At 32.0% G+C, this 25551-nt stretch overlaps 2 protein-coding genes across 2 annotated transcripts in view; one reads left to right on the top strand and one right to left on the bottom strand.

Annotated features, from left to right (window-relative positions):
* Positions 1–25551, top strand: part of LOC115724915 (protein SRG1) — a 72449-nt gene that overhangs the window by 9560 nt on the left and 37338 nt on the right. The gene's annotated exons all lie outside the window — the stretch shown is intronic.
* LOC115725218 (tryptophan decarboxylase TDC2) lies at positions 13683–15546 on the bottom strand. Its single transcript, XM_030654662.2, has one exon. It carries the CDS (start codon positions 15327–15329, stop codon positions 13821–13823), a length of 1509 nt encoding a protein of 502 aa, XP_030510522.2. The 5' UTR covers positions 15330–15546; the 3' UTR covers positions 13683–13820.

The raw sequence follows: 25551 nt of genomic DNA, 5'->3' as shown, positions 1-25551 counted from the left end.
CTGATAAGGAAATTACAGCAGTAGTTTTTGAGCTTCACCCGTTGAAAGCCCCGGGGCCAGATGGATTCTCGAGTTGTTTTTATCGAAAATTTTGGGGCATAGTTGGGAAAGATGTGTGTGCCTTAGTGAAGGATTTTTTCATCAGTGGAGATATGAATAAAAAGCTAAATTTCACCCATATTTGTTTGATACCGAAAATTGAAAATCCAGAGAAGGTAGAGTAGTTTAGACCCATAAGCCTATGTAATTTTGTTTACAAAATTGTCACTAAGATCCTTTCTAATAGGCTTAGACCATTGATGGACAAATTGGTGTCTCCTGTTCAATCGGGCTTTATTCCTGGTCGATGGATAGCGGAATCCTCTATTCTGACTCAGGAACTCATCCACAAGATTAAGACAAAAAAAGGCATAGGTGGCTTGATGGCGATTAAATTGGATATGCACAAAGCATATGATAAGATGGAGTGGGGATTCATTTCGAAAGTCCTGCTTGCTAATGGTTTTTGCAATAGAGTGGTTCACCTAATTATGCAATGCATTTGTACTGTGTCTTACTCTGTACTCCTTAATGGTAGTCCCATAAAAAAGATTACCCCGGAGCGTGGTTTAAGACAGGGTGACCCCCTCTCTCCTTTCATCTTTATCCTTTGCCAGGAAGTACTGACGAAACTCATATGCCAAGCTGAAGAGAGAGGGAAGATCCATGGTATAAAGATTTCAAGGAATGCTCCCCCTATTTCACACCTTATGTTTGTCGATGACACAATTCTCTTTGCTCGAGCAAATGAAAAAGAAGCTGAAGAGATTATTAAGTGCCTCTCAACATATGAAGCATGGTCAGGAAAAACTTGCAGCAAGCACAAGTCTTCGGTTTTCTTTTCCAAGAATCTTGATATGCATAGAAGATCTTCAATACTAAAACATCTAAATGTCTCACCAGTTCGTGGAGATGAAAGGCACTTAGGGAACCCTTTTATTTTCAAGAGAAGGAAGACAGAAGAATATGATCGTTTGAAAGAGAACATGACCAGAAGACTTGAAGGCTACAGCAGGGAGGTTGACTTTGATAAAATCGGTATTATCCTCAATGCCAATTTATGCAATGTCGACTAGCGAAATCCCGGTTACCACTTGTAGAGAGTTGGATGGAATTCTGAGAAAATTCTGGTGGGTTGGAAGTGGAAAGAAGGATAGATTCTTGGCTCTTCGCTCTTGGGATACCATTTGCCAACCAAAAGAGTCGGGTGGTTTGGGGTTGAGGAGATTTGAGGATGTTAACAAAGCCCTCATATCAAAACTGAGTTGGGATCTGGTTAGTAATGTTAAGAAGCCATGGACTTCTTCCCTCTTAAGTAAATACTGCCGTTATGAGAAATTCTGGGAGGTGAGACCTAAAAGTTGTGATTCGGCCCTTTGGAAAAACATTTTAGAGACTAGAGATGTGATAAGGAAGGGTTCGATTTCTCTTGCTGCTGCTGGTGAGCAGGTTGATTTCTGGAGACAACCATGGATACCATGGATGTCTTTTGCTGAGTTTCAAGAAGTAATGGATACCCTGAGGGATCGTGGTTTTACAGTCAAGACGTTGGTGGATATCTCTATTGGTCATGAGTGGAATGAGGAGTTAGTGAGACAAATCTTTGGAGACGTTTTGGGTGACCGAATTCTTACCATTAACAGAATTCCCTACCCCCATCAGGACAGAGTCTTTTGGAAAGGAAGAAAGCATGGTCGATTCCGTGTTAAGGATGCTTATATGGAGGATCAGAGAACTCGGTTTAGTCTCAGGAAAGATATATGGAAGTGGATTTGGGAACCTGGAATCCATCCCAGGTTATCTATAATCCTTTGGAAGGCTATCAATGACGCTCTGCCAACTGTAAACAGACTTGCCACTTTCACAAGCTTCGGTTGTTATCTTTGTGGGAATGATGTGGAAGACACGATTCATCTGTTTAAAGAATGTGCCTTTGCTAAGGCTATTTGGTTTGCAGGCCTCTTTCCTGTCTCGGTGGATCGTATCACTTGCAACAGTTTGGCTCATTTTCTGGAAATCTTAGTTCCGATGCTTGCTGGTACTTCAAGATTGGAGGTTTTAACTTATGTGGGCTGTGTTTTTGAACAGATTTGGAAGTGCACAAATAAGGTTAAATTCAAAGGAGGAGTATCAGATATCAATCTTGTAGACAATTCTTGGTTCTACAAAGTTGAGAATCTGGCGGCTGCTAGTGCCATGGAAGCGGAAACCTTGGCTGTTCGCATGGCTTTGAGCCTTATTGCAGGGAATTCCTGGAGAAAGGTGCATATTTTATCGGATTGCAGAACTGTTTTGAAAGCTTGCTCTTTGAGGAAGTGTCACTTAGACTGGAACTTTTTTAATTTGTCTTTAGAAGTTAATGAGCTAATTGATTCGGTAATGGATTGTAGTTTCTTTTATATTGGTAGAAGCCAGAACACTATAGCAGACTGTCTGGCTAGAAACATTAGAAGGTCTATTATTAACCCCGGTTTGTATTGTGGGGAGGGTGATCCCCCTGTGATCCCCAATTTTTGCTCTTTGCCTTAATTAAACTAAAGTTGTTTCAAAAAAAAAAAAAAAATCTTTTCGCGTCATTTTATTGTGTCCAATTCACTAATGTAAGATATTGGGAAAAAGTATATAACCTTAGAATATTTTAAAAATGAAGAATTGTTGTTCAGGATTGTATTGAGCATTAATGTAATTGTTTTTTAAAATTAGATAAGAAAATAAATATTGCATTAAAATGTTTTATAAAAAGATTAAAAAAAAAAGCAAAAAGTACAAAATGTCATCAACCTGTCTATTCAAAAATTTATATATATTAAGTAGATATAGATATAATTAAATATGCCAATATATTGTTAAAATGTATTATTAGTGTTTATTACCTTCCTCGGTCACATACCGCTATTAGTGTAATTAAGTATTGAATCCTATATAACTTAAAATAAATAACTTTTAAAAATATCGACAACTAATCATAAAACACCAATTATAAAAGTTATTAGGTACTGCTCAGAATATATAATTTTATAATTTGTCCCCTAAAAATAAATTTGTTAACGATTTGCCCCTACTTTTCAATTGGCCCCCTCTGTCGGTGTGGGTTTCCTACTTTTCTATCTACTATTAATATTATAGTCAATGATTCCCCACCATACAATAATTTAAAAATAATATATATATTTAATGTATATTTAATTACATATAAAAGTAGGTAAGATACAAACAAAAAAAAAAAAACAAAACAAAACGTGCCAAAATAATTTTATTCTAAAAACATATTCTTATATAAATATGTATATATGGGGGCATATCTATGTTGTTTGGATATATATATCTATATATTATTATTGATCCTCTTCAAAATAATCTCAAATTATAGTTCATAATGGAGTTTGAAAGCTAATTGCTACAAGTGTACTATAAATGACAAAGGTCCAAGTAGATACATCCAACATGATCATGATCAAACCAATAATATTGATATAATCAATTCTTCTTCTCATTATTTCCCAATAATTAACCACTACAAAAAAATTATTATTTTTGGTGATAATTATTTAGTCATAATATAATTTTTTTGTGATTGAATGTAACTTTTAGTCACAACAAAATATTACTTCTGACTAAAGCATAGTATTTAGATACAAGTTGTCACTAATTTAGTTTTAGTCACAACAAGTATTGTTACTAAAACTACATTTATTCACAATAAATTGTAATTTTTGTGACTAATACTTTTAGCCACAACCTTTTTAGTCAAAACATAAGAATGAGAATTTATAATTAGTCATAACTTTTTCACTTTTAATCACAAATTTTATTGTAACTAAAAGTAAAAAAATTTATAGTAAACTTCCCAAACTTGTTATTGCCAATGTCTCATAACTCAGAACTATATGTGAATTTGAATTCACTAAGCTCCACTTAGCATGCAAGAATTATGACTTCTACCAATTATGTACGTATATAGTTTTTATTCATAATAATATTTTTTGAACAAAAATTTCCAAATCATTATAGTCTTAATTTATTGGACTTTTAAAAGCTGCTTACTTTTGCTACTAATTACAGGAAGAACTTTCTGATAAGCTGAAAGCAAAAAGTAGAAACTCAACCAAACATGATTTATATTTAAATTTGTAGCACTTAAATATAAGTAATGAAAATACTTAAATTGTAAATAATGTCCTTAATGTTTATATTGATGAATTAATATATTTTTCTTCAATAATAATGATTAGCAGTTTATAAATCATAGTATAAGTAATTGTTTTATAAAGAAAATGAAGGTGGATGTTGAAAATTGTTCAAAATGCCAATAGAAGAGAAGAAAAAGCTATGGTAGAGGCCTGGAGAAGTAGAAGGCTTTGGACACTTTTATTTTTAATGAAGAACAAAAGCTTAATTGGTAAGATATTTCTCTTTACCTTACCACATGCCTTGAGGAACCCTAACTTATTTCCCAAACTCTCTCCTTCTTTGAGGTTTATTTATTTATTTTTTTATTTAATTCCTTAACAATTACATATTTGAATATTATCATTTTGCATTTTTGAACAAAATTAATGCTTCTTCTATAGTTGTACATCAAATTTTGATGCACAATAAATATTATATTTTAGCTACAGTGTTTTCGTTGATCATTAATGATAGCTTTTAATGTACAAATTATAAGGTAAATACTATTTTATTGGCCACTCTCATTCTCTATTGTATCTTGTAACTATGAGGAGCTTTCATGTGATTGGTCCACCTCAATCTTCATTCCTTCCTGTAGTGTGTTCGAAAAATTTCAAGAATGAACTTGATCTTCATAGCCATTTCCTATTCCTTAAACACAACATTTCTGCTTATCAAGCATTTCTTGTGTCCTCGTTCAAGGCACCACAGTTTGTAGCCCTCACTACAACAATATTGGATATAGGTGACATTTAATTTTGTGACATTTGCTAAAATATGTTACAAAAATAATAATTTGATGACATTTAGCAAAAAAATGTAACTAAATGTATTCTACTTTCTAAACTTAATTTTTAATAACATTTTTAAAATGTTACTAGAAATAAATTTTAGTAACATTTTAAATAAATGTGAGTATAACTTGATTTTAATGACAATTAGTAACATTTCAATTAGTAACATTTTTAATAAATGTTTCAATAATAGTAATTTAATGACATTTGGTAAAAAATGTCATTTTAGTAAGAATAAATAACATTTTAATTTGTGACATTTTTTTAAAAATGTGAGTATAAGTATATTTAGTGGCATTTGACAAAAAATGTTACTATTTGTAAATATATTTTTTTTTACATATAATAAATATTTATAAAAAATGATATTTATAAATATTTACACATAATAAATATAAATATCATTTTAAAAATGTCACTAGAATATTTTAATAATAACATTTGTAAAAATGACACAAAATAATAGATTTAATGGTATTTTAAAAGTATTACTATAACACAACAACACGATTTCAAATATATTTTGTTTAATAAATTTTTTTTAGTTTATAATTATTATTAAAATTTGTATTTATTTCAAATATTTATAATAAAATTTGAAATGTTATATATAACCTAATTCATTTGATGTAGGAAAAACTAAGTAATGAATAATAGCAAAGGATCATAATAAATTTTTTTGAAAAAAAAGTTGAAATAATCTGTCAATAATTATTAAGAGAAAATAAAAAAAAAAAATTACAATAATCTCTAAGGTTCTTCTTCACCCATGTCATTTGTACCAATTGACACCAATGTATCAATAGCTATGTCTTCAATATCATTCCTTATCAAATTGATATCTCCATCCTCAACATCAAAATTTGTACTACACATTTCACTTTGCAAATAAGATTCTACATTCTCATCGTGTGATTGCACGCTCATATTATAATAATCTCTAGGATTTATTTTTAAAGCAACATGCCATCCTATGTGTTTGAGGTCTTCCACATACATTACTTGTTCAGCTTGAGATGCTAGTATGAATGGCTCATCTTCACGCATCAATTTTGAAAGGTTGACTCTTGTGCAATCTTTTTCTTTTTTAATTCCACTTCTCGAAATCCAATCACACTTAAATAACACAACGCGATTTCCCGAAGAATAATCTAGCTCTATAATATCAGTTAATACCCCATAAAATGTAACATCTCCAAAAACAGGATTTGGATCACTACTACTTGCAAAACTTTGAGTCTTGGCAGTCATAATAACTCCACTATTTTGAGTTTTTAACTTCTTCTCAACTGCTTTTGTGTGGAATTTGAAACCATTTATTACATATTTTTTGAATTTAATGAAAACATTGTTTGGTCCTTTAGCTAAACAATGTAAATCGTCAGAAATTCGATTATCTCCGTTATCATATAATTCTTCTACCTGATTTAACAAAAAGTAATAGCTACACTTAATGCGACACTTAATGCGTAAATGAATTTATTAAGTTAAAAAAATTATGATAATATTGAAAAAAAGCTTACCTTTTTTGCAAACCATGATGGAAATGACTGACTATGAATCCGATCTATAGTCATTGCTCTTTGACGAGAATTTTGTTGTGCAATAATATTACGATGTTCCCTACAAAATGAATTAGTATTATACACATAACTATATGTGATATTATAAAAAAAAATTTATTATTAGAGGTATAACAAATAATATACTTACTCAATGAATGAGTCCACGACATTGCAATTAAATAGCACATATCGATGTGCCTTAACTTTAGTATCCTCATTTAAACTTTTAATATACTTTTTTCCCAAATTTCGGCCCGTCATTTGGAAAATAGGAAGCAAATTTTCATTGACTTCCAAATTACTGTAATTTCTAGGCTTAAGATTAAACTTTGTCTCCACGCCTTCCATGTATCTTGAGCAAAATGTCAAACATTCATCAGCTAAATATCCTTCAGCAATACAACCTTCTGGTTTGCTTCTGTTTCGAACGTATGATTTCAACTTAGACAAGTACCTATAATTATTCATATGAACATTAGAAAAAAAAATTAGAACATTTTCAAATTTAATAATATAAAAATTAATTCAGATTTTACCTTTCAATAGGATACATGCAACGATAAACTGATGGTCCAGCAATTCTCGCCTCATAAGCTAAGTGTATCACCAAATGAACCATTATATCAAAAAATGACGGAGGGAATAATTTTTCAAGATTACAAAGAGTGACTGATATTTCTTGTTCAAGTTGCATAAAATCTTGTGGTCGAGCAACTTTTGAATACATCATGCGAAAATAATTACTTAAAGCAGTTATATGTAGACGAACACGTGAACTTGATATTCCTCTCAATGCTAGTGGTAGTAATTGAGTCATAATAATATGAAAATCATGACTTTTGACTCCCTCTGAATATCCTAAAAACAAACACATCAAAGCCCTAGGCTTTAGTTTGTCTTATTTGATACGCACATAGATTGTGCAACCAAACACTCTCTTAGATGTTCAAACCTAGGTGGCTTTCCTATCCACACCTCTTGAGGTGTCTTAAAATTGTTTGGCACAGAAGGACATTTGTTTATTAGATAACATGCATCTTAAGAACTTCTCCCCAAAATGGTCTTTCTAAACCAACACCCACAAGCATGCATCTAATTACCCTCTCTAACTGTGTCCTATTCATTCTTTCTGCACCTGTGGTGTGTTCATCATTGTTTTGTGTTTGAAAATTCCCTCTTTTGCACAAAACATCTTGAATTCTCCTGAGCAGTAGTCTAGGCCATTGTCTGTCCTGAGTATTTTGAGCTTGTTACACTACAAGAAATGTTACTTTTACCAGTACAGTTCGCTACTGCGTTGGTAACTTTGACCAACGCATTTTGCAAACTGCCCTGGCAAACCAGCGCACATTTGCAGTGGCTAAAATCTAACTTTTACCAACATATTTACGCGCTGAGAAAAGTCATTTTTGCCAGCGCTTTTCATTTTGTGCTGACAAAAGTTCTATACTAACGTTGATTTGCCAACCCCTTTTGCCAACACATCAAAAGTAAATTCTGTTTTACCAGCGCAATACTAAACGTTTGCCAGCACAAAAATGTATCGGCAAAAGTAACATTTCTTATAGTGTTACCAGTTTGGTTTTCTAGAAGCTTTCTACACTCAATGAAAGTACCCAGGGCTTGATTCTTATTCTTCAACAAGTATACCCACACCACACCTTCTTTCTGAAATCATCTACAATGCTCATAAAATAGTGTGCACCTCCCATGGTTGAAATTCTTGTTGGTCTCCAAAGATGTGAATGTACATAGGCAAGTTTCTCTGTGGTTATGTGTTCTCCTTTACTGAATAGGCCTTCCCAAACACAAATTCATCACAAAATTCTAGTCTTTCTTACAATTGCTCCTTGAACAACCCTTGCCTGTTTAATTGCTCTAGTGCCCTTTGGTTAACATGTCCAAGTCTAAGATGCCAAAGTCTAATTTAGCTTGTTGCAGGGTTTTGTACAATAGGTACGTGCTGCACTTTCAATGAATGTTTTGTCATCCGAAGAGTAAAGACCATTGTTTAGTTGACCTTTGATGAGATCTTGAAATCCATGACAAATTCCCATAACTACATTTTCAATCTTGACTGAGTAACCAACCTTATTAAACATTCTAATGGACAGTAAGTTTTTTTTAAGTTCAGGGACATATCTGACTTGTTATAGAGTTTTAATATTCTCATCATGAGTTTCAATCATTAATGTTGAGGGAAATGATGTTCTTTGGTCACAAAAATTTTGGCTTATCAAACATATTGTACAAAGAATAGAAAATGAGATTCAATTTAAAATTAGTCTTGTAATGTGAAAAAAAGCTACACAAAGTGATAGAGATTGATTTGCTTCAATTTGTAAAAATTAAAAGAGATTTTGTGTTTTTGTGGTAAAGGGGTTGTTAAAGGGAGGTTGTAACAAGTTATAATTGAGCAATACAAATACAATCATCTTATTCATTGAAAAAGTATTAAATTTGTCAAACAAAACAATGATTACAAGACAACAAGACAAGATAAGTCTATATTGTGTTTTCTCCCTTAATAAAATGTTGGGGTTCCAACTAGACGGCAATGTCTTTTAAACTTTTCACAATTTTTGGGGTCAGTGAAATTATTTCAAAGTGCATTAAAGTTTTGCAGGTTGTGGAGATGAGTGATAGTCACCAGGAAACAGTTGCAATGAATGTCGAAAGTGAGGTTGGTGGGGTAGTTGAAGAATTAATGGAGGGGGAGGAATCTGTTTTATCTACTCCCCGTGGTAGTGAAAAGGAGGCTTTTACTTCTAACTCTGGGGCCTCAGAAGATGGAAAACAGGGAGAATACAACGGTGAGAAAATACAAGATAAGGGACAGGGAAATAATGAAGGAGGGGATCATGATGGCGAGTTGGAGAAGCTCAGGAATAAGTTTATTCAGACAATGGCTTTGGACCTAGAGCCTGATTTCGAGATTAATGGGGAGCTGATAAGAATAGGGGTTCTAGCTTGCTTCTTCGATGGTAAGGGTCTATCTAGAACGAGATTAAAGGAAGTACTAGGCAATGTCTGGAAACAAAGGATAAAGGGCCCATGGAGGTTCAAGACACTCAAACTAGGCCTGTGGGGAATTTTCTTCGACTTAGAAGAAGACTGTGTCGAGATACTTCACAAACGACCGTGGATCATTAATGGAAAGCTTCTGATTATTAAGGAGTGGCCAGAGGATGGGAGCTGGAGCAGAGTTGATATGAAGAAAACCTTATTCTGGGTGCAGGCTACAGGGCTTTTATCTCCCTATCTAAACAGGTCAAATATTCCTACTATAGTGGCAAAGGTTGGGGTATTTAAAAACAGTGACACTTGGGATCAACGATCAATATCTAGACATGGATTTTTCAAATTTCAAGTGGAAATTGATACGGATCAACAGTTGGTTCCAGGCTCTTATCTGGATATCATGCGAGGTAGGAAGGAATGGATTCAATTCTAATATTTCAAATTGCCAAAATTTTGTCATAATTGTGGGAGAATAGGACATGACAAGAATGGGTGTTGGAGACCAACTGCGTTTGCATAACCATTGGAGGGGAAAGCTGTCATGGCTTTTGGTCCTTGGACGAAAGCAGAGACTGCGGTGATTAGCTGTTTCAACACAAGAAACCAATTAGAGTGGTTCAATAATGAAGCCGGAGTAAATTGTATTCCTCCCAGAAAACCTTCAGAGAAACCACTGGTGATGGTGGATAAAGGGAAGAAACCAGTGGATGAAAGGAAGAAACCAACAGAAAGCGAAAGAACTGGTATCGATGGAAGAGCTCATCCTATTAGAGGACTAAGAAGGAAGGTTATCAGGAAAATACTCCAAAGGCGGTTAATGGAAAGAATCTGAAAATGGTTAAGGCTTCTTACTTTAACCCAAGAGTCATTTACTTTAACCCAAGCGAAAGAACTGGTATCGATGGAAGAGCTCATCTAGAATTTTGGTTTGTTCAGATTGTATGGCTGCTATTCAGGCTTTGGGGAAGGGGAAATGTGTTCCTAATTGGAGTTTTTTTAGTGTTTCTTTGTCCATTTTAGATCTTTCTAAAAGTTTTATGTCTCGTAGTTTTTCTTTTGTTAATCGTTCGAAATTAGAGTTTGTTGATGGTTTGGCGGTGTTTACCATGGGGAGGGCATCCCCTTGTGCTACCCATCCTTTTGTTTCAGTAATGAACTCTTAAGTTCCTTTAAAAAAAAATGATTCAGTAAAGACAAAATTGAGCAAAATCAGATATATATGATGCCATGTGATATTTGTAATGTTATATTTATGAATAATTTATATTATGATATGCTAGGTTAGTGTTGTATATGGTATTAATTAATTAATTGATCATGATTCATGCAAGCATAATAAATTAATATTATTTGTAATGTTTAAATAAATATTATTAATATATTTAGATGTAGATCAAGATCTAGATCTTTGATAATTAATAATGTATAAATATAACTTTTCAAAGATATTATATGATAATATATAGGATCATATAAACAAATGTTTTTCCAATTTTGTTTTTTTCCACATTGATTAATGGTCCAATTAATTGATCTGGTCAACTACTACAAATATTGTTGAATATATAATTCATTATTAGCTACTTATAGCCACATACACTAAATTATAATGTTATAATATATATTCATTAATATTCAGGTACCTACTATAACAAATATAATTAATTATATAGTAGTTCATGTTCTGTCAAAATAATACTATAAAGAGTAATAAGTCTCTATAGTGCATTTCGGTTGCTTTGGTTTTTAACATTTAAGATACTTTTTTATCCTAGTTATAATGAGAAATGTTAAAATGTATTATTGGTGATTAACACTACTTTTTTCGGTATTATAACGTTATTGGTGTATTTAAGTATATATTGAGTCTTATATACTTTAATAAAATAATTTTTAGATAATATTATTAATCAATTATAAAACGTTACTTATAAAAAATTCTAAGCACCACTAATATCAGATAATAATATTCAATTATAATAATATATTTTTATAATTATTTATAACTATTTGTAAATTTTAGAAAAAATTATAGTGTTGGAAAAATAGTGCTCACTTTCTAGCTACCTCCACTCTTGTGGTAGAAGTACTAGCTGTGTTATAATTACTATCCTTACTTGAGTATTAATTATATATTATATTTTAAGACTATTATTATTAGGCATGCATCAGTAGTGTTCGATAAAAAAAATAGCTACTTTTAGTGATAATTTTTTAGTCACCATAACATTTTTATGATTAAATATAATTTTTAGTCACAACAAAAAATTATTTTTGTCTAAAACACAGTATTTAGATACAAATCACTAATTTAGTTTTAGTCACAACAAGTATTGTGACTAAAAATACATTTAGTCACAATAAATTGTAATTTTTATGATTAATATTTTTAGCCATACAGATTTTTAGTCACAACATAAAAGTAATAATTTGTAATTAATTACAACTTTTTTACTTTTAATTACAAATTTTAATATCACTAAAAGTAAAAAAATTTATAATGAGCATTAATTATACTAAAAGAATCTTTTAAATACCAAAATAAATAGAAGATTTATCAAAACAACTCTTTAAAAAAGTGGTGTACTAATAAATTTCTAAACTAATATATAAATATTTAAATATATATATAAATATGTCACCCCGTAACAATTGGATACATAAAGACAGTCTTTTCTGTTTTGAGATATTCATATAAGATTATGTTCGGATAGAGGATTTCCAATTGTGAGTGGCACTCATAATGATAACAATATATTATGTATTTAATATATATTTTTTTAATAAAAAGTATGACATTAAAATTAGAATATTTTATATATTAAGAATAAAATCAATCAAATGATTTTATAAATGTATATAATAAAATGAATATTTTATATTTATTGAATTTAGTCACAATAAATTGATTGATATATTTTATATATAGATTTATCAAATATTTGATTTCTCAATTTAATTTCTTAAATTAATTATTAAACTATTCTAATAATTAATGTGGCAGAGATTTTAATGGAAGGTCTCACCTATGTAAATATAGATTCTCGGTCTCTGAGTTCACTACTGATCATTCTGTGAAACATAGTAAATTCATCTAAAGAGAGTAGAGAGAGTTTAGATGCCCGATTATCCACACTAATAATTTTTCTTTTCTTTAGTAGATCCAAAGATCGCGTGGAACTAAAGCTCGGTATTTCGATCCTTAATTATATTGTGTATACATTCATTTAATTTCGCATTTCATATACACATTCATATGTATTATGCATATAAAATATCTAAGAGTTGGTATTAGAATAAATTTTATATCTCTGTCTTGATCCTTTAAAGTTTTTGGTGGGTACATATATTTTGTATTTTTGTTCATTAATAGTCCTTTATATATATAGGGATATGATTTTGTCCCGTTATTGTACTTTCACGGATTGTAATCTGTGATGTACGACAGCCGTCAGATAAAACAGTTATTTGATCCGACGGCTGAGATTGATCTAGGAGTAATTAGGGTTAAAAAGTAAAAACGTACCCTGACACTCATTTAATGTACCCTGAGACTCATCTAATGTACCACGGAATACAATTCCGTGAAAGTACATCACGAGAAAAAATCATATCCCTATATATATATATATCTATTTAGTTTATCAATTTAGTAATATTAAGATTGTATTTTATTCATCAATTTGATATTATCTATGCATTAAGTAAAATCAATATTTTCATATATATATAATTAGATATCACTATATTCATACTCTCCATGTACATATATACATATAATTTTGCCTATATATATTTATATATAATTTTCTATAATTATATAATTTTATTATTTAATATTGATTAGAATATAATCTAATCTATATATTCCTCACGGTTTCATATACGATAAAATCATGTTATAAACATGTATATATATATACCAGTTTTTGAAGAACATGGTCGGACCCGAACTTTTTTTTATTGAAAATTAAAGTATATTTTTACGTATTTTGGATGCATAAAATCAACATAAATCTCTTAATTTATATATTTAAATTCATTTAGAATTGATTTTGGGTATTTTCATCGAAATTATTTTTCCTATACAGTGTTTTCAATCACAGCCAATTCATTGCAGACAACAATAATAATAATAATAATCACTCAGATACAAAACACGCATTTATTAAAAGCAAGCAATATCAATTGCACATATTAACTTAAAAATATATATAAACAAATATAATTTTTAATTTTTAAGTAGTTGAGTGGCTCCCTCTTGTATTAATTTCCATGCGGCGATGACGTGGCACTCTTCTGTAAACATAGTTCCCACACAAAATCTCAACATATATATCCCACCCACTATAGTGTGAGACACATAAATCTTTCCAGATGAGTTAACAAAATCAAGAAGCTTTCGGTTTAACAACTCATTAGCATCTTTAGAATTATTGTTATTAGGGTTTATGAGCCTAAAGCACACAAGAGCAAACAATCTTGGCACCACAATCTCAAATCTTGGGTCGGATTTTACAAACATTTCGAAATCGGCTACCATTTGAACATCGGATCGAATATGGTTTTGAAGATTCTCAACACCGTGGCTACGAAGCACAATCCATAATCGGATTGAGTTGAATTTTCGAGATGCGCCTAGTTGCCAGTCTTTGAAGTTCACCACCGGGTTGGACTCGGTAGAACTACTCCATTCGTTTTTTAAGTACTCGGGTTCGACTCGCATCGCTTTCACAATCAAATCTGATCTTTTAACCCACAAACAACAACAACCTAGGCCAGTCAGAAGCCACTTGTGTGGGTTCATACTAACTGAGTCAGCTCGCTCAATCCCGTTGAAAAAATGTTGAAACTCAGGACAAATGCAAGCGCTTCCAGCGTAGGCTGCGTCCACGTGGAACCACATCCCATACTCTGTCGCCACGTCAGCAAGTTGCTCAAGTGGATCGACAGCGTTGGTTGATGTGGTCCCCACACTTCCACACAAATAAAGTGGGACTAATCCTTTTGCCACGTCATTCTCTATTTCTTTTCTTAACTTGATAGGACACATGGAGAAAGGTCTACCTTTCTCCATGACTGTGGGAATTAATCTGATATTATTCGGATTTATTCCCATAGCCTTAGAAACTTTTTCAAATGTCGAATGGGTCTGGTCAGACCCATAGACAACGAGTTTCAACATGTTCTCTGTCCCGATTTTCTTTATCGCTCTGTCACGTGCGGCATGTAGGGTCATGATGATTGCATCGCTAGTCGTATTCTGAATGATTCCGCCGCCAGTACCGCTACCACCCGAGAAAAGAAAAGATTTTGGAAGATTGATCATGTTCGCTAGCCAATCCATGACGACCATCTCGAGCTCAGTAATGGCCGGAGATACCTGCCAGCTAAACCCGGGACAATTGAAACCGGTGCATAGCATTTCCCCGAGAAGGGCAGCAGTGCTGACGTTATTCGGGAAGAATGCGAAAAAGTTGGGACTCTGCCAATGTGTCATGCCTGGGATTATGACATTGGTAATGTCTTTCAAAATAGCTTGGAGAGGTTCTGATTGAGATGGAGCTGTATTAGGTAATTGGTTTCTGATATCACCCGGTTTGACTTGGCTAAGAACTGGGTAAGACTCAATTTGGGTATAGTAGTTGGCTATGAAATCCACTACTTGGTAAGCTTGTTTACGAAATTCTTCTGGATTGAAAAGATTGCCATTTGAGTTTACCAAGTCAAAGCTACCCATTTCAATATTTTTTAGAGAGAGATAGAGAAAGAGAGAAAAGTATTGCTTGTAATGAATGTATGGAGTGGAGAGGATTTTATAATACTTGAGCTTGGTCTATTTTTATATATAATATTATATATATGTAATGTGACTGAATTGGTTTATTTTTTTTTTTATGAACTAAGTTGGTCTATTAATCTATTTATTAAACAAGGAGCAATAAAGTATTTTGTGGAAAAATATTATTATGTTTTAATTTATTTATTTATTTTTATCTTTTTTCAAAACTCTCTTATATTTACTTTTCTTTATAAATTGGAAGTCTTAGTTAGATATAACCGTTAAATACCAATGAAATTACTATTGTATTATGTTTGAAGTTTTAGTATTACATATACACAAGTGTACAATAGTCATTTATTTAATATTTAACGATAATATTTAATTGACATCTCAAATTTTAAAAAAAAACTTAAAAAAAATTTATTTAAGAAAATAATAAAAAGATTATGTGTATAAAAATAAAACATTAAAAAATTTCACGACAAATTTTATAAATATAATCTATAAATAGCTTTACAACAACAACAACTCTCACCCCACAATATTAAATTATCATAGTCACCGACAAAATTGATTTTGTGATATCAATATTCTTCATTTCTTGATCTCTCTATCATTTTACCCAAATTTCAATGTGTAGTATTATTATTGAAATAATTTAATATATCCTATTATATTTTATTTTAATAAAAATTAAAAAAAAAATTACCAATAATTTATAGAGGACCATGTGATAGTAGTACTAAGGAGAGGTATTTATCAAACTATTCATACTGCATAAATTGCACGCACCGTATCACACTGCATAAAAGATATAATTAAAATTATTTACAGGGTATAATTTACATTTTTAAATTTAATAATTTAATCCACAATGCACTATATATTAAAAATTACTAATTTTTACAATTACTTTTAAATAAGAATAAATATGTGTAATATAGTCATAATTATGTATTTCCACAAAATATTCCAAAGAATTGATGGATTGGGCAATTATGCATTAAGAGCAAGTGTAAGGAGACTGCATATACCTATATACACGGGGATTCAACCTCTACTGAGATTCCATTTGATGCACCATTTTGAGATTTTCTCTATAGTGCACGGCATATATGTGTGCACTGTAGCCGCGTCATATATATATATATATTTAATTAATATTTACATATATTTATATTATTATATTTACAAAATTAAGAATTTATTTTAAAAGATTTTATAATATATATATTTTTAAAATTAATGTACGAATATAATCTTATTTGTTTCAGTACTTGATAATTTTTTTTAGTTTATTTTTTATATAATCGTGTATATTATAGTTTTTTAAAATATTTTATAAAATTTTGAGAAATTTAGAAAATTTTAACACGCCGAAAATAATGCATTTCTTTAAAAGTGGCACGCTGATATACTCCTACCTATTTCGATATTTGAGAGACTTATTTAATCTTTTTTATCATGGTCATGTACATTATATAGCTATTTGAGATACACTATAAAAAATTTTATTTTATAAAAAAGTTGTGGCTAATTATAAATTATCATTATTGAGTTGTGACTACAAGATCCGTGGCTAAAACTATATTAGTCACAAAACTTACAATTTATTGTGACTAAATGTATTTTTAGTCATAATATTTGTTGTGACTAAAATTAAATTAGTGAAAATTTGTAACTAAATACTATATTTTAGTTACAAGTAACTTTTTGTTGTGACTTAAAGTTATATTTAGTCACAAAAAATTTATATTGTGACTAAATGGTTATCACTAAAAGTAGCAGTTTTTTGTAGTGATATTTTGTAAAATTTAGAAAAATTTAATACGCTGAAAATAAAATTGAGTATTATTATCTTTAATCTAATTAGTAAGTTTATTTAAATTATTAGTTAAATATAATAATTGTGGTGATTTTTGTTAATTAATATGATAATATTTTTTATTTTATTAAAAGATTAATATAATAATAAATAATTTTTTTAGTATTATAGTTGGAATAAAAATATTTTTGAAGACTAAATTTAATGATAGTGTAATACTAAATTTGGTATGTTCTTAAAAATGCTCTAAGCTTTGAATGATGGGGCACATCCAAGAGTAGTAGGTATGATAATTAATTACTAACCAAATCAAAAAATGAAATGAGATTCACGTGGTGCAAGTAGGTAGGTAGCCTCTTTTCTATAAATATATATATTAAAATATTTTTACAATTATGTGGATCTCTTATAATATTGTTATAGTAAATTATTAATTTAGGTGGTATTTGGTAATATTTTTTTTAATCAGTTTTGTATTTTTAAAATCGAAAAAGTGAAAATATTTTTCAAAAACATATTCTATAAAACTGTTTTTACTTTTTTATTTTTTAATTGAGAATCAAAATATTAAAAAAAAAAATTACTTTCAATATTTTTTTAAACAATTTTTTTTTTCTTAATCAATACTTTAGATTTCAATCAGATCTGAACTCAAAATCCCCCACAACCCTGGCGCTGAGCCCGGCCTCTGATCTGAACCTGAATCCGACCCCGGACCTAGACCCAACGTAAATAAAATAAAAAAATAAAAATAGAAATGAAGTTTATCGAACACACTTTTATTTTTTATTTTTAAAATTGAAAAACAAAAGTAGTTACGGAACGTATTTTCTTTTTTCAAAAACAAAAATTTTAAAATAAAAAATTTTACTTTTATTTTGTGATTAAAAAATTAAAAAACAAAAGTGTTATCAAACGACACCTTAGTTAATTAATAACAAATGGGAGATTCAAGTGGTCGTGCTCTAAATACGGGCTGTTTTTTTTTTTTTTTTCTTTTTGAAATAGCTTGAAATTGATATGAGTCTCGATTAGGCACGAATAAATATGAGTTTGGACGTGATACAATACGATACTATAAATTGGCACGACACTATGAGGCACCAAAGTACTTAGCGTAGTGTTTAACGCCTCTATGACATGACATCTTATAATTAGTTTGTGGTTCTTTATAAATATTATTAAATTAAAATAAGTGGCTGGAACCCGATATTAAATTGTACCAATAATAATATTACATCTTATAAAAGTGGTAGGACACCATATATTAGTGTTCTTTGAAGCTCAACATATTACAAATATTTTATTTGATAATAATAATTTGAATATTTATTCGTAAATATTTAAATTTTAATTATTTTATTTTTTTTATATAATTTTATGTGAAAATTGTTAAAAAAATTAAAAAAAAAATAATAGAAGATATAAAAACACATAATTTTAGTAATTATCTTCTTAATTGTAAAAGTAATTGGTAAAAAAAAATAGAATACGAATTTAAGTCTGTATAAGAAAATAAATTAGCTTATATAAAGCACAATACAAACTTGAACATGATAAGAATTTGAGTATAACATATCTCGAATTTTAATGGCATGACATGTTGTGACCTAACCTATAATTTTTTATAGCATGGTACAAAATAAATTGTATTTTTTTCTTTGGCACCTTAAGATACGACGAATATTTATGACACCACATATTCACAGCACTAGATCCAACCAGCTAGCTATAAATTAATACAATACTTGTTTAATAATCATGATTATTTTGTCCTATATGTAAGAAATAAATTAAAAAAAGTAATAAAAGTAACTATTAGTTATGTTTAAACTCATAAAGAAGAAGAATAAGATATAATAACAATATTATTGTGCGTGGTGATGATCACCGATTAGAAGAGTATTGCTATTGAATATTAGTGGTATTCGGTATTTTTTATAGGTGATATGTTATGATTGATTAACGATATTTTTAAAAAATTGTTTTCTTAAGTTATAGGACCTAATATTTAATTATACCAATAGTTGTATAACACCGAGGACGGTATTATAGGCACGAATGGTGCCTTTTAAGAATTCTTTAAGAATTGCTTAAAGGGTACTTAGTGAAAGTCCTAATTTCTACCAGTTCATATTGAAAGTCCTAATTTCTATCAGTTCATATTGATGATTCTTAGCAGATTAATTCTATGTTATGAATTAGAAATTAAACACAATGAACACAGAATTTACAAGTTTCCTCTGCATTGGAAACGCATTCCAACCGAGTAGTGCTTGGGTTCCCTTGAACCGGGTACAGTAACTTTCACTAAACAATCAATTCAATTACAATATCCAGTTCTGATTCTTCAAATCAAACAAAGTAATCTAAATTGACTTTTATACAAAGTTACCTAATGCTTGAACAACCTCAAGCTTTGAGATCTAAACACATTTAGATCTCAAACACAAGAAACACACAGCTGAACAACCTTCAGCAAAGAATCTGAACTCCCTTCAGATCAAGCAGATTTGAACTTCATCTTCAACCTCAGGAAGATCTCTCAAACTTCAATCTGCACAAACAAAAACAGAAAATATGTTGCCCTAGCAGAGCAAGAATCAAGAAGAAGATTCTAACAGAAGAGAGTTAGTTAGAACAACGGTTTTGATCGAATTTATATACTAAAGATAATAAACCAGACTAACTAACCAACCAGCAAAGTACAGCTGGCACACTCTAACAAACTAGCAGAAAGCTGACATGGCACTAAAATGATATTAGTGAAAAACAGATGCAACTAACTCCAGAACAGATGTTAGAGACAACAAATACTAAACAAAAGCAATATCTAATTTGCCACACAAAACATGACACTTACACTTAGTATTCTCCTTGGTGTTATACAATTATTGGTGTAAGTATCACGTCCTATATAACTTAAAAAAATATTTTTTTGAGGATTTCGGTAACCAATTGTGAGACGCTACCTATCAAAAGTGTTAGACAACATTGATCCTCAATAGCAATACTCTTAATTTTATTATTTTTAATTTTTTTTAATTGTTAACATAAAATTATAAAATATAAGTAGAATTTGTATATATTTATCAACTACAATTTAATTTCCTCTGTCACTTATTTTTCTTTTTTAAAAAAAATGAATTAGTGTATGATGAGAAGAACCACCTTAATATAAAATTTATTTTTTCAGAGTTATTATTTATAAGTCGTATATTATAAGAGACATACAATTTAATAATATAGAAATTTATGAGAAAAATACCAACTACTCCTTTAATAGCGATTATAAAAATTAATAACTATTTATAGAACTTATCTGTAAGAGTGTGCCTCATATCTGTACTCATATTTTTGTTATATTATTTTAGTACTATTTCTTTTCTACAACATCAATGAATAATGAAATTAATGATGTAGATCCAACAATAATACTATATAGCTTTTGTAATTTATCAAATATATTACTAATTTATTATTATTATTTTCTTTTTAATTAGGAGGCCTATTTGATGTTGGTGATTAGTATTAATGTTTTTTTTAATAAATGTACTTTGTTATTAGTAACATTTAGATAAAACTATAACAATAGTTAAGTTTAATTAATAATTTAATCACCATGCAACGATTTTCCTAGTAAAAAGGAAAAAGATAAAACTATAAACTAGAGCATCGAGAGACCCAAATAGATGCAAATACGATCCCAAAAATTTGATTAGATTCCAAAAATTTATATTTTTTTAAAGGAAATAGGGATATTTCATTAATACGCACAAAGCCTAAAAAGTCTCAAAATACAAAATAAGCAGAAAAAATTAAATAATAAAATCCATAAGAAGCCCCGACCACCAAATACGAGACTTATCTAAACGCCTTCCTTACAAGAGATTGGGCAACGATATTCTTAGATCTTTACAATGAGACAAAGATAAACTTTGAAAAGAATTCCATGCATTAGAAATATCATTAAGTATAATACCAAACTTATTATAACAAATATAATTATCATTGACAACGAGAACCATATGTAGATAATCAAAGAATGCTATAAAATTGTTAAACCCCAATCGAAGGTAAAAGGAAAGGTCGTGAAACAGGACCATTGCCTCTGCTATGTGAGGCTCGAGGTTACCAAACAGTGGAAAGGCACCATAGAACAAGACATCTCCATTTGGAGCGGAAGGTACAACTCCTAAACCCATCTTTGAATCCTCGTTGCAGAGATTGGCATCAACAAATAGGTTCACATCACCTAAAACAATATCCAAACTAGGGGCCGAGATACTCCTCGAGCCCAAATTAGTGGAGATCAGGCCATTAGACACACCCATACCCATTTGAGGGTCTTGATAACCCCCAAAGATAGTTAAGTGCCCAAGGACTAACCATATTATTTGAAGGAAGCTTGTTGTCATGGACAAAGATGTTACGTTTATGCCATATATGCTAATTAAGAACAACAAACTCTTCCAACTCTTGTTTGCTCAAAATGTGCATGCAACCCAAAAGAAGCTCATAAAAACTATAGGCATCCTCTAAAGTATCAAGACCTTTAAGATGTCATTCCGAATGAATTGTGTTAAGGGAGGTGCAAAGCCATAGCGCATGCATGAATAGTGGTCTCATTATTCTGAAAGTAAATGGAGTAGACCTTAGACACATGAAGGCCATGGCGAGTGAGGTTGGCATAAGATGGCAAAAAATTCAAGCTTGCCTTCCAAACGAAGAATTTAATATTTGGTTAGAGATTAAGGCCCTAAATAAATTTCCACCAATGAGACGTCCCTAAAGAGGTCGACTCTTGGCCCCAACCCAAGCTTGAAAGTATTCCAATAACCACTCTCAACTAGAAAACACACCATTGTTAGAAAAGTGCCATATAAGTCTATCTTGTCTATCAAACAAAGAGCAAGAAATAGAAATGATAGCTTTAGCTTCTACCTTATCAAACACTTCCTGAATAAGAGTTGAATTCCAAATGCCACAATCAAGTTTGAGATCACTAACCAACCAAAGATGAGGACCACCATTGAAAGAGTAGGTATGACCATGGTCTTTGGTATCCAAACATCCTCATGAGTTTTTATAGTGTTGCCTTGTCCAATAAGCCAACAACAACCTTGCTTCCAAAGATCACGACCCAAAAGAATACTCTTCCAAAGAAAAGAAAAACGCTTTGTCTCTTCAACATCAAGCAAGGAACTATTGGCATAGTAGAAACCCTTCATAACTTTAGCAGTCAGGGACCCTGAGTGGTTAAATAGATAAGCAACCTGCTTAGCAAGTAAAGATTGGTTAAAACAAGAACATATCACGAAAGCCCATACATCCATCATTTTTGTGCCAACAAAGACGGGACCAAGTACACCAATGCATCTTCATAGTATCATCATCTCCACCCCACCAGAATCTAGCACACATTTGATGTATTTCATTCGCAATGCCCACTGGCAAGCAAAATAAACTCATAGCTTAAGCAACGATGGCTGTGATTATTGATTTTAAAAGAACTTCCTTGCCCCCAACAGAGAAGAGCTTAGACTTCCACCAAAAGAGTTTCTTCCAAATTCTATCTTTGATTGATTGAAAGAGGTCACTCTTACTTTTACCAGCAAAACAAGAAAGCCCTTATCATGGCAAGGAACAAGAGGGACACCAAGGATATGTGCCAAGAAAGCACAAAAATTTGACGGCATATAAATGAGAAACATACCGCAGACTTATGTAGATTAACAAGTTGACCTGAAGCATTTTCATATGCCAAAAGAATTTCTTTAAATCGAGAACAACTGGCCACTAAAGCTTCAAGAAAGAAAAAGCTATATATCATCAACAAACAAAAGATGAGAAATCATAGGACTTCACCGACCACAATTGTTACATGAAAGAGAGCCTAAGTCAATCTCGTGCTTAATAATGGAAGACAACCCCTCAACACAGATGAGAAACAAAAAAGGGGAAAGAGAGTCCCCTTGTCTAAGACATCGAGATGGCTCGATATGACCAATGATATATCCATGTTAACATTAATAGCACAAGACACTGTACTGACACAACGCATAATTAATCCTATCCAACCAGGATGAAACCCAAGCTTGGAAAACATACCTTTGAGAATGACCCAACAAATCATAAGCCTTTGCCATATTTGCCTTATAAGCAAGAAAACCCTTACGACCCTTCTTGTGCCTTTTGATAGCATTAAGTGACTCAAATCCAATCATCACATTATTAGAAATTAAGTGCCCTAGAAGAACTTTGTTCTTCAAAAATAACGCCATTCAACACTTATCTTAATCTATTAGTCATCATCTTTTTCAATGATTTTATAAAGAGCATCACAAAAGCTGATGGGCCAAAAATCACGTGTAAGAGAAGGAGATTTTACCTTAGGGATCAAAATAAAGATAGTTTCATTAATAGAGGAGTCCGAATATGATCCATTAATAAAACCAAGACAACCTTTACACACATTCTTACCAACAATATCCTAAAATTTCTAATAGAAACCAACCTCATCCCATCCTTACATGGGCTCTTGCTCAGGTGCATTTGGAACAAGGCCACTCAAACATCACCTTTAGTAAACGGTCTCATCAACACACCATTCATCTCATCAGAAATCCGAGGCTAGATCGAATCAAGCACCAAGTTTAAAGCATCATCAGGCGGTCTATTAGAGGAAAACAAAGACTGAAAATAATCTTTAAACATCGTAGTAATACAAATAGACGAGAACTCTTTAATATGGGAATGAAGAATGTGGAACGTCTAGTTATTCCCAAGACCTTGAACGTTCCAAAGCTAAATAATTCATAACGCTCGGTGGCCTTGTTCTACATGGACCACCTCTTCAAAACTAACCACAACATATTTCTCAAACACACCAGGTAAAAGAGAAGATATCATGACACCAGGGACATGTACAATTGGAATCGACTGTATCGATACGAACCTCATGAAGATCAATCGGAGTCAAAATGAGCTGAATGCGATCCTCCTTAGGACCACATTTAAGAACCTTTTTAGGACTCTAAGACTTAGATTTAAGAACACCATATTTATCTTGAAAAGAAACCTTTTTAATTTTTCTTTGTACGCACCTGCGATGAGCTTGATGTGGTTCCATGCAAGATATGCATGGGAGTCACGTACGTGAACAGTGCCTACTTCACCTTCAACCATATCTTTAGAAATCCCATGCATTGAAGAGCCCATATATATTACTAGCACATAAAGTATCCACGTCACCCTTAGCATGGTCACCTCTTTATGCACCAACTCATATTATTAGGCACACATTGAGTGTTAGACTCCCCAATCACAGGTAAATAATTACCATGGGCCACGGGTAAATAAATAATGGGGATTCTGTTAATTATGGAAGAAGAGTCAATACGTCTGCCAACACAAGGAATTATGTTTTGAACTTTCCAAACAGTGATATCATTTTCAGGCTCGTTTGGTACGCTGTATAAGAGTCGTATTGTATTAAATAATAAATAATACTATGTTTAGATGAAGCAATATATTGTATTAATTATTACGACCAAAATTTTTAATACAACGTAAATTGTATTATTTAATACCCGGACATGGACCCAAATCCGGACCCAAACTCAGAACTGGACCCGGACCTGGGACCCGGACTCGAGACCCAGACCTGGACCCAGACTCGGGACACGGACCGGACCCAGACCCGGACCAGGACTCGAACCTAGCACCCTGGACTCAGACCTAGACCCAGACCCGAGACTCAAAACCTATACCCAGACCCGAACCCGAACCCAGACCCAAACCTAGACCCGAACCCGAACTCGAACTCAGACCCGGACCCAAACTCGGGACCCGGACCCTGGACTTGGGACCGTAACCCAGGACTCTCGGACCTTGACCTAGACGCAGGACCGGACCCGGGACCGGACCCAAACCCGGACTTGGACTTGGTCCTAGACCCGAACTTGGACTCAGACTCAGATCCGGACCTAGACCCAAACTCGGACCTGGGACCATGGACCCGGACCCAGATCCGAATCCCAAACCTGGACCCAAACCCGACCCAGACCCAGGACCCAAGATCCAGACCCAGACCCAAACCCAGTCTTAGACCCGGACCCAAGACCTGGACTTGGACTCAAAACCCAGACCCAGACCCCAGACTTGGACTAGGACCACCAAAGACTCAGTTCTTAAACCCAGTTCCAAACCCAAGAGGCAAACCCACTCCTAGTCCCGGTCCCACACTAGGACCCTGGACCTGGAGCCGGATCAGACCCAGCCCCAAACCCGGACTCAGAACCTAGACCTAGATCCATACCCCAGACCTGGACCAAGACCACCCCAAACTCG

The sequence above is a fragment of the Cannabis sativa genome, chromosome 6 (assembly GCF_029168945.1).
Source record: "Cannabis sativa cultivar Pink pepper isolate KNU-18-1 chromosome 6, ASM2916894v1, whole genome shotgun sequence".
NCBI lineage: Eukaryota > Viridiplantae > Streptophyta > Magnoliopsida > Rosales > Cannabaceae > Cannabis > Cannabis sativa.
The sequence above is the reverse complement of the archived record's forward strand: the minus strand, read 5'-3'. Positions and strand labels throughout refer to the sequence as shown.

Coding starts and splice junctions, on each gene's coding strand:
- LOC115725218 (XM_030654662.2), bottom strand. CDS start 15,329: ATGGGTAGCTTTGACTTGGTAAACTCAAATGGCAATCTTTTCAATCCA.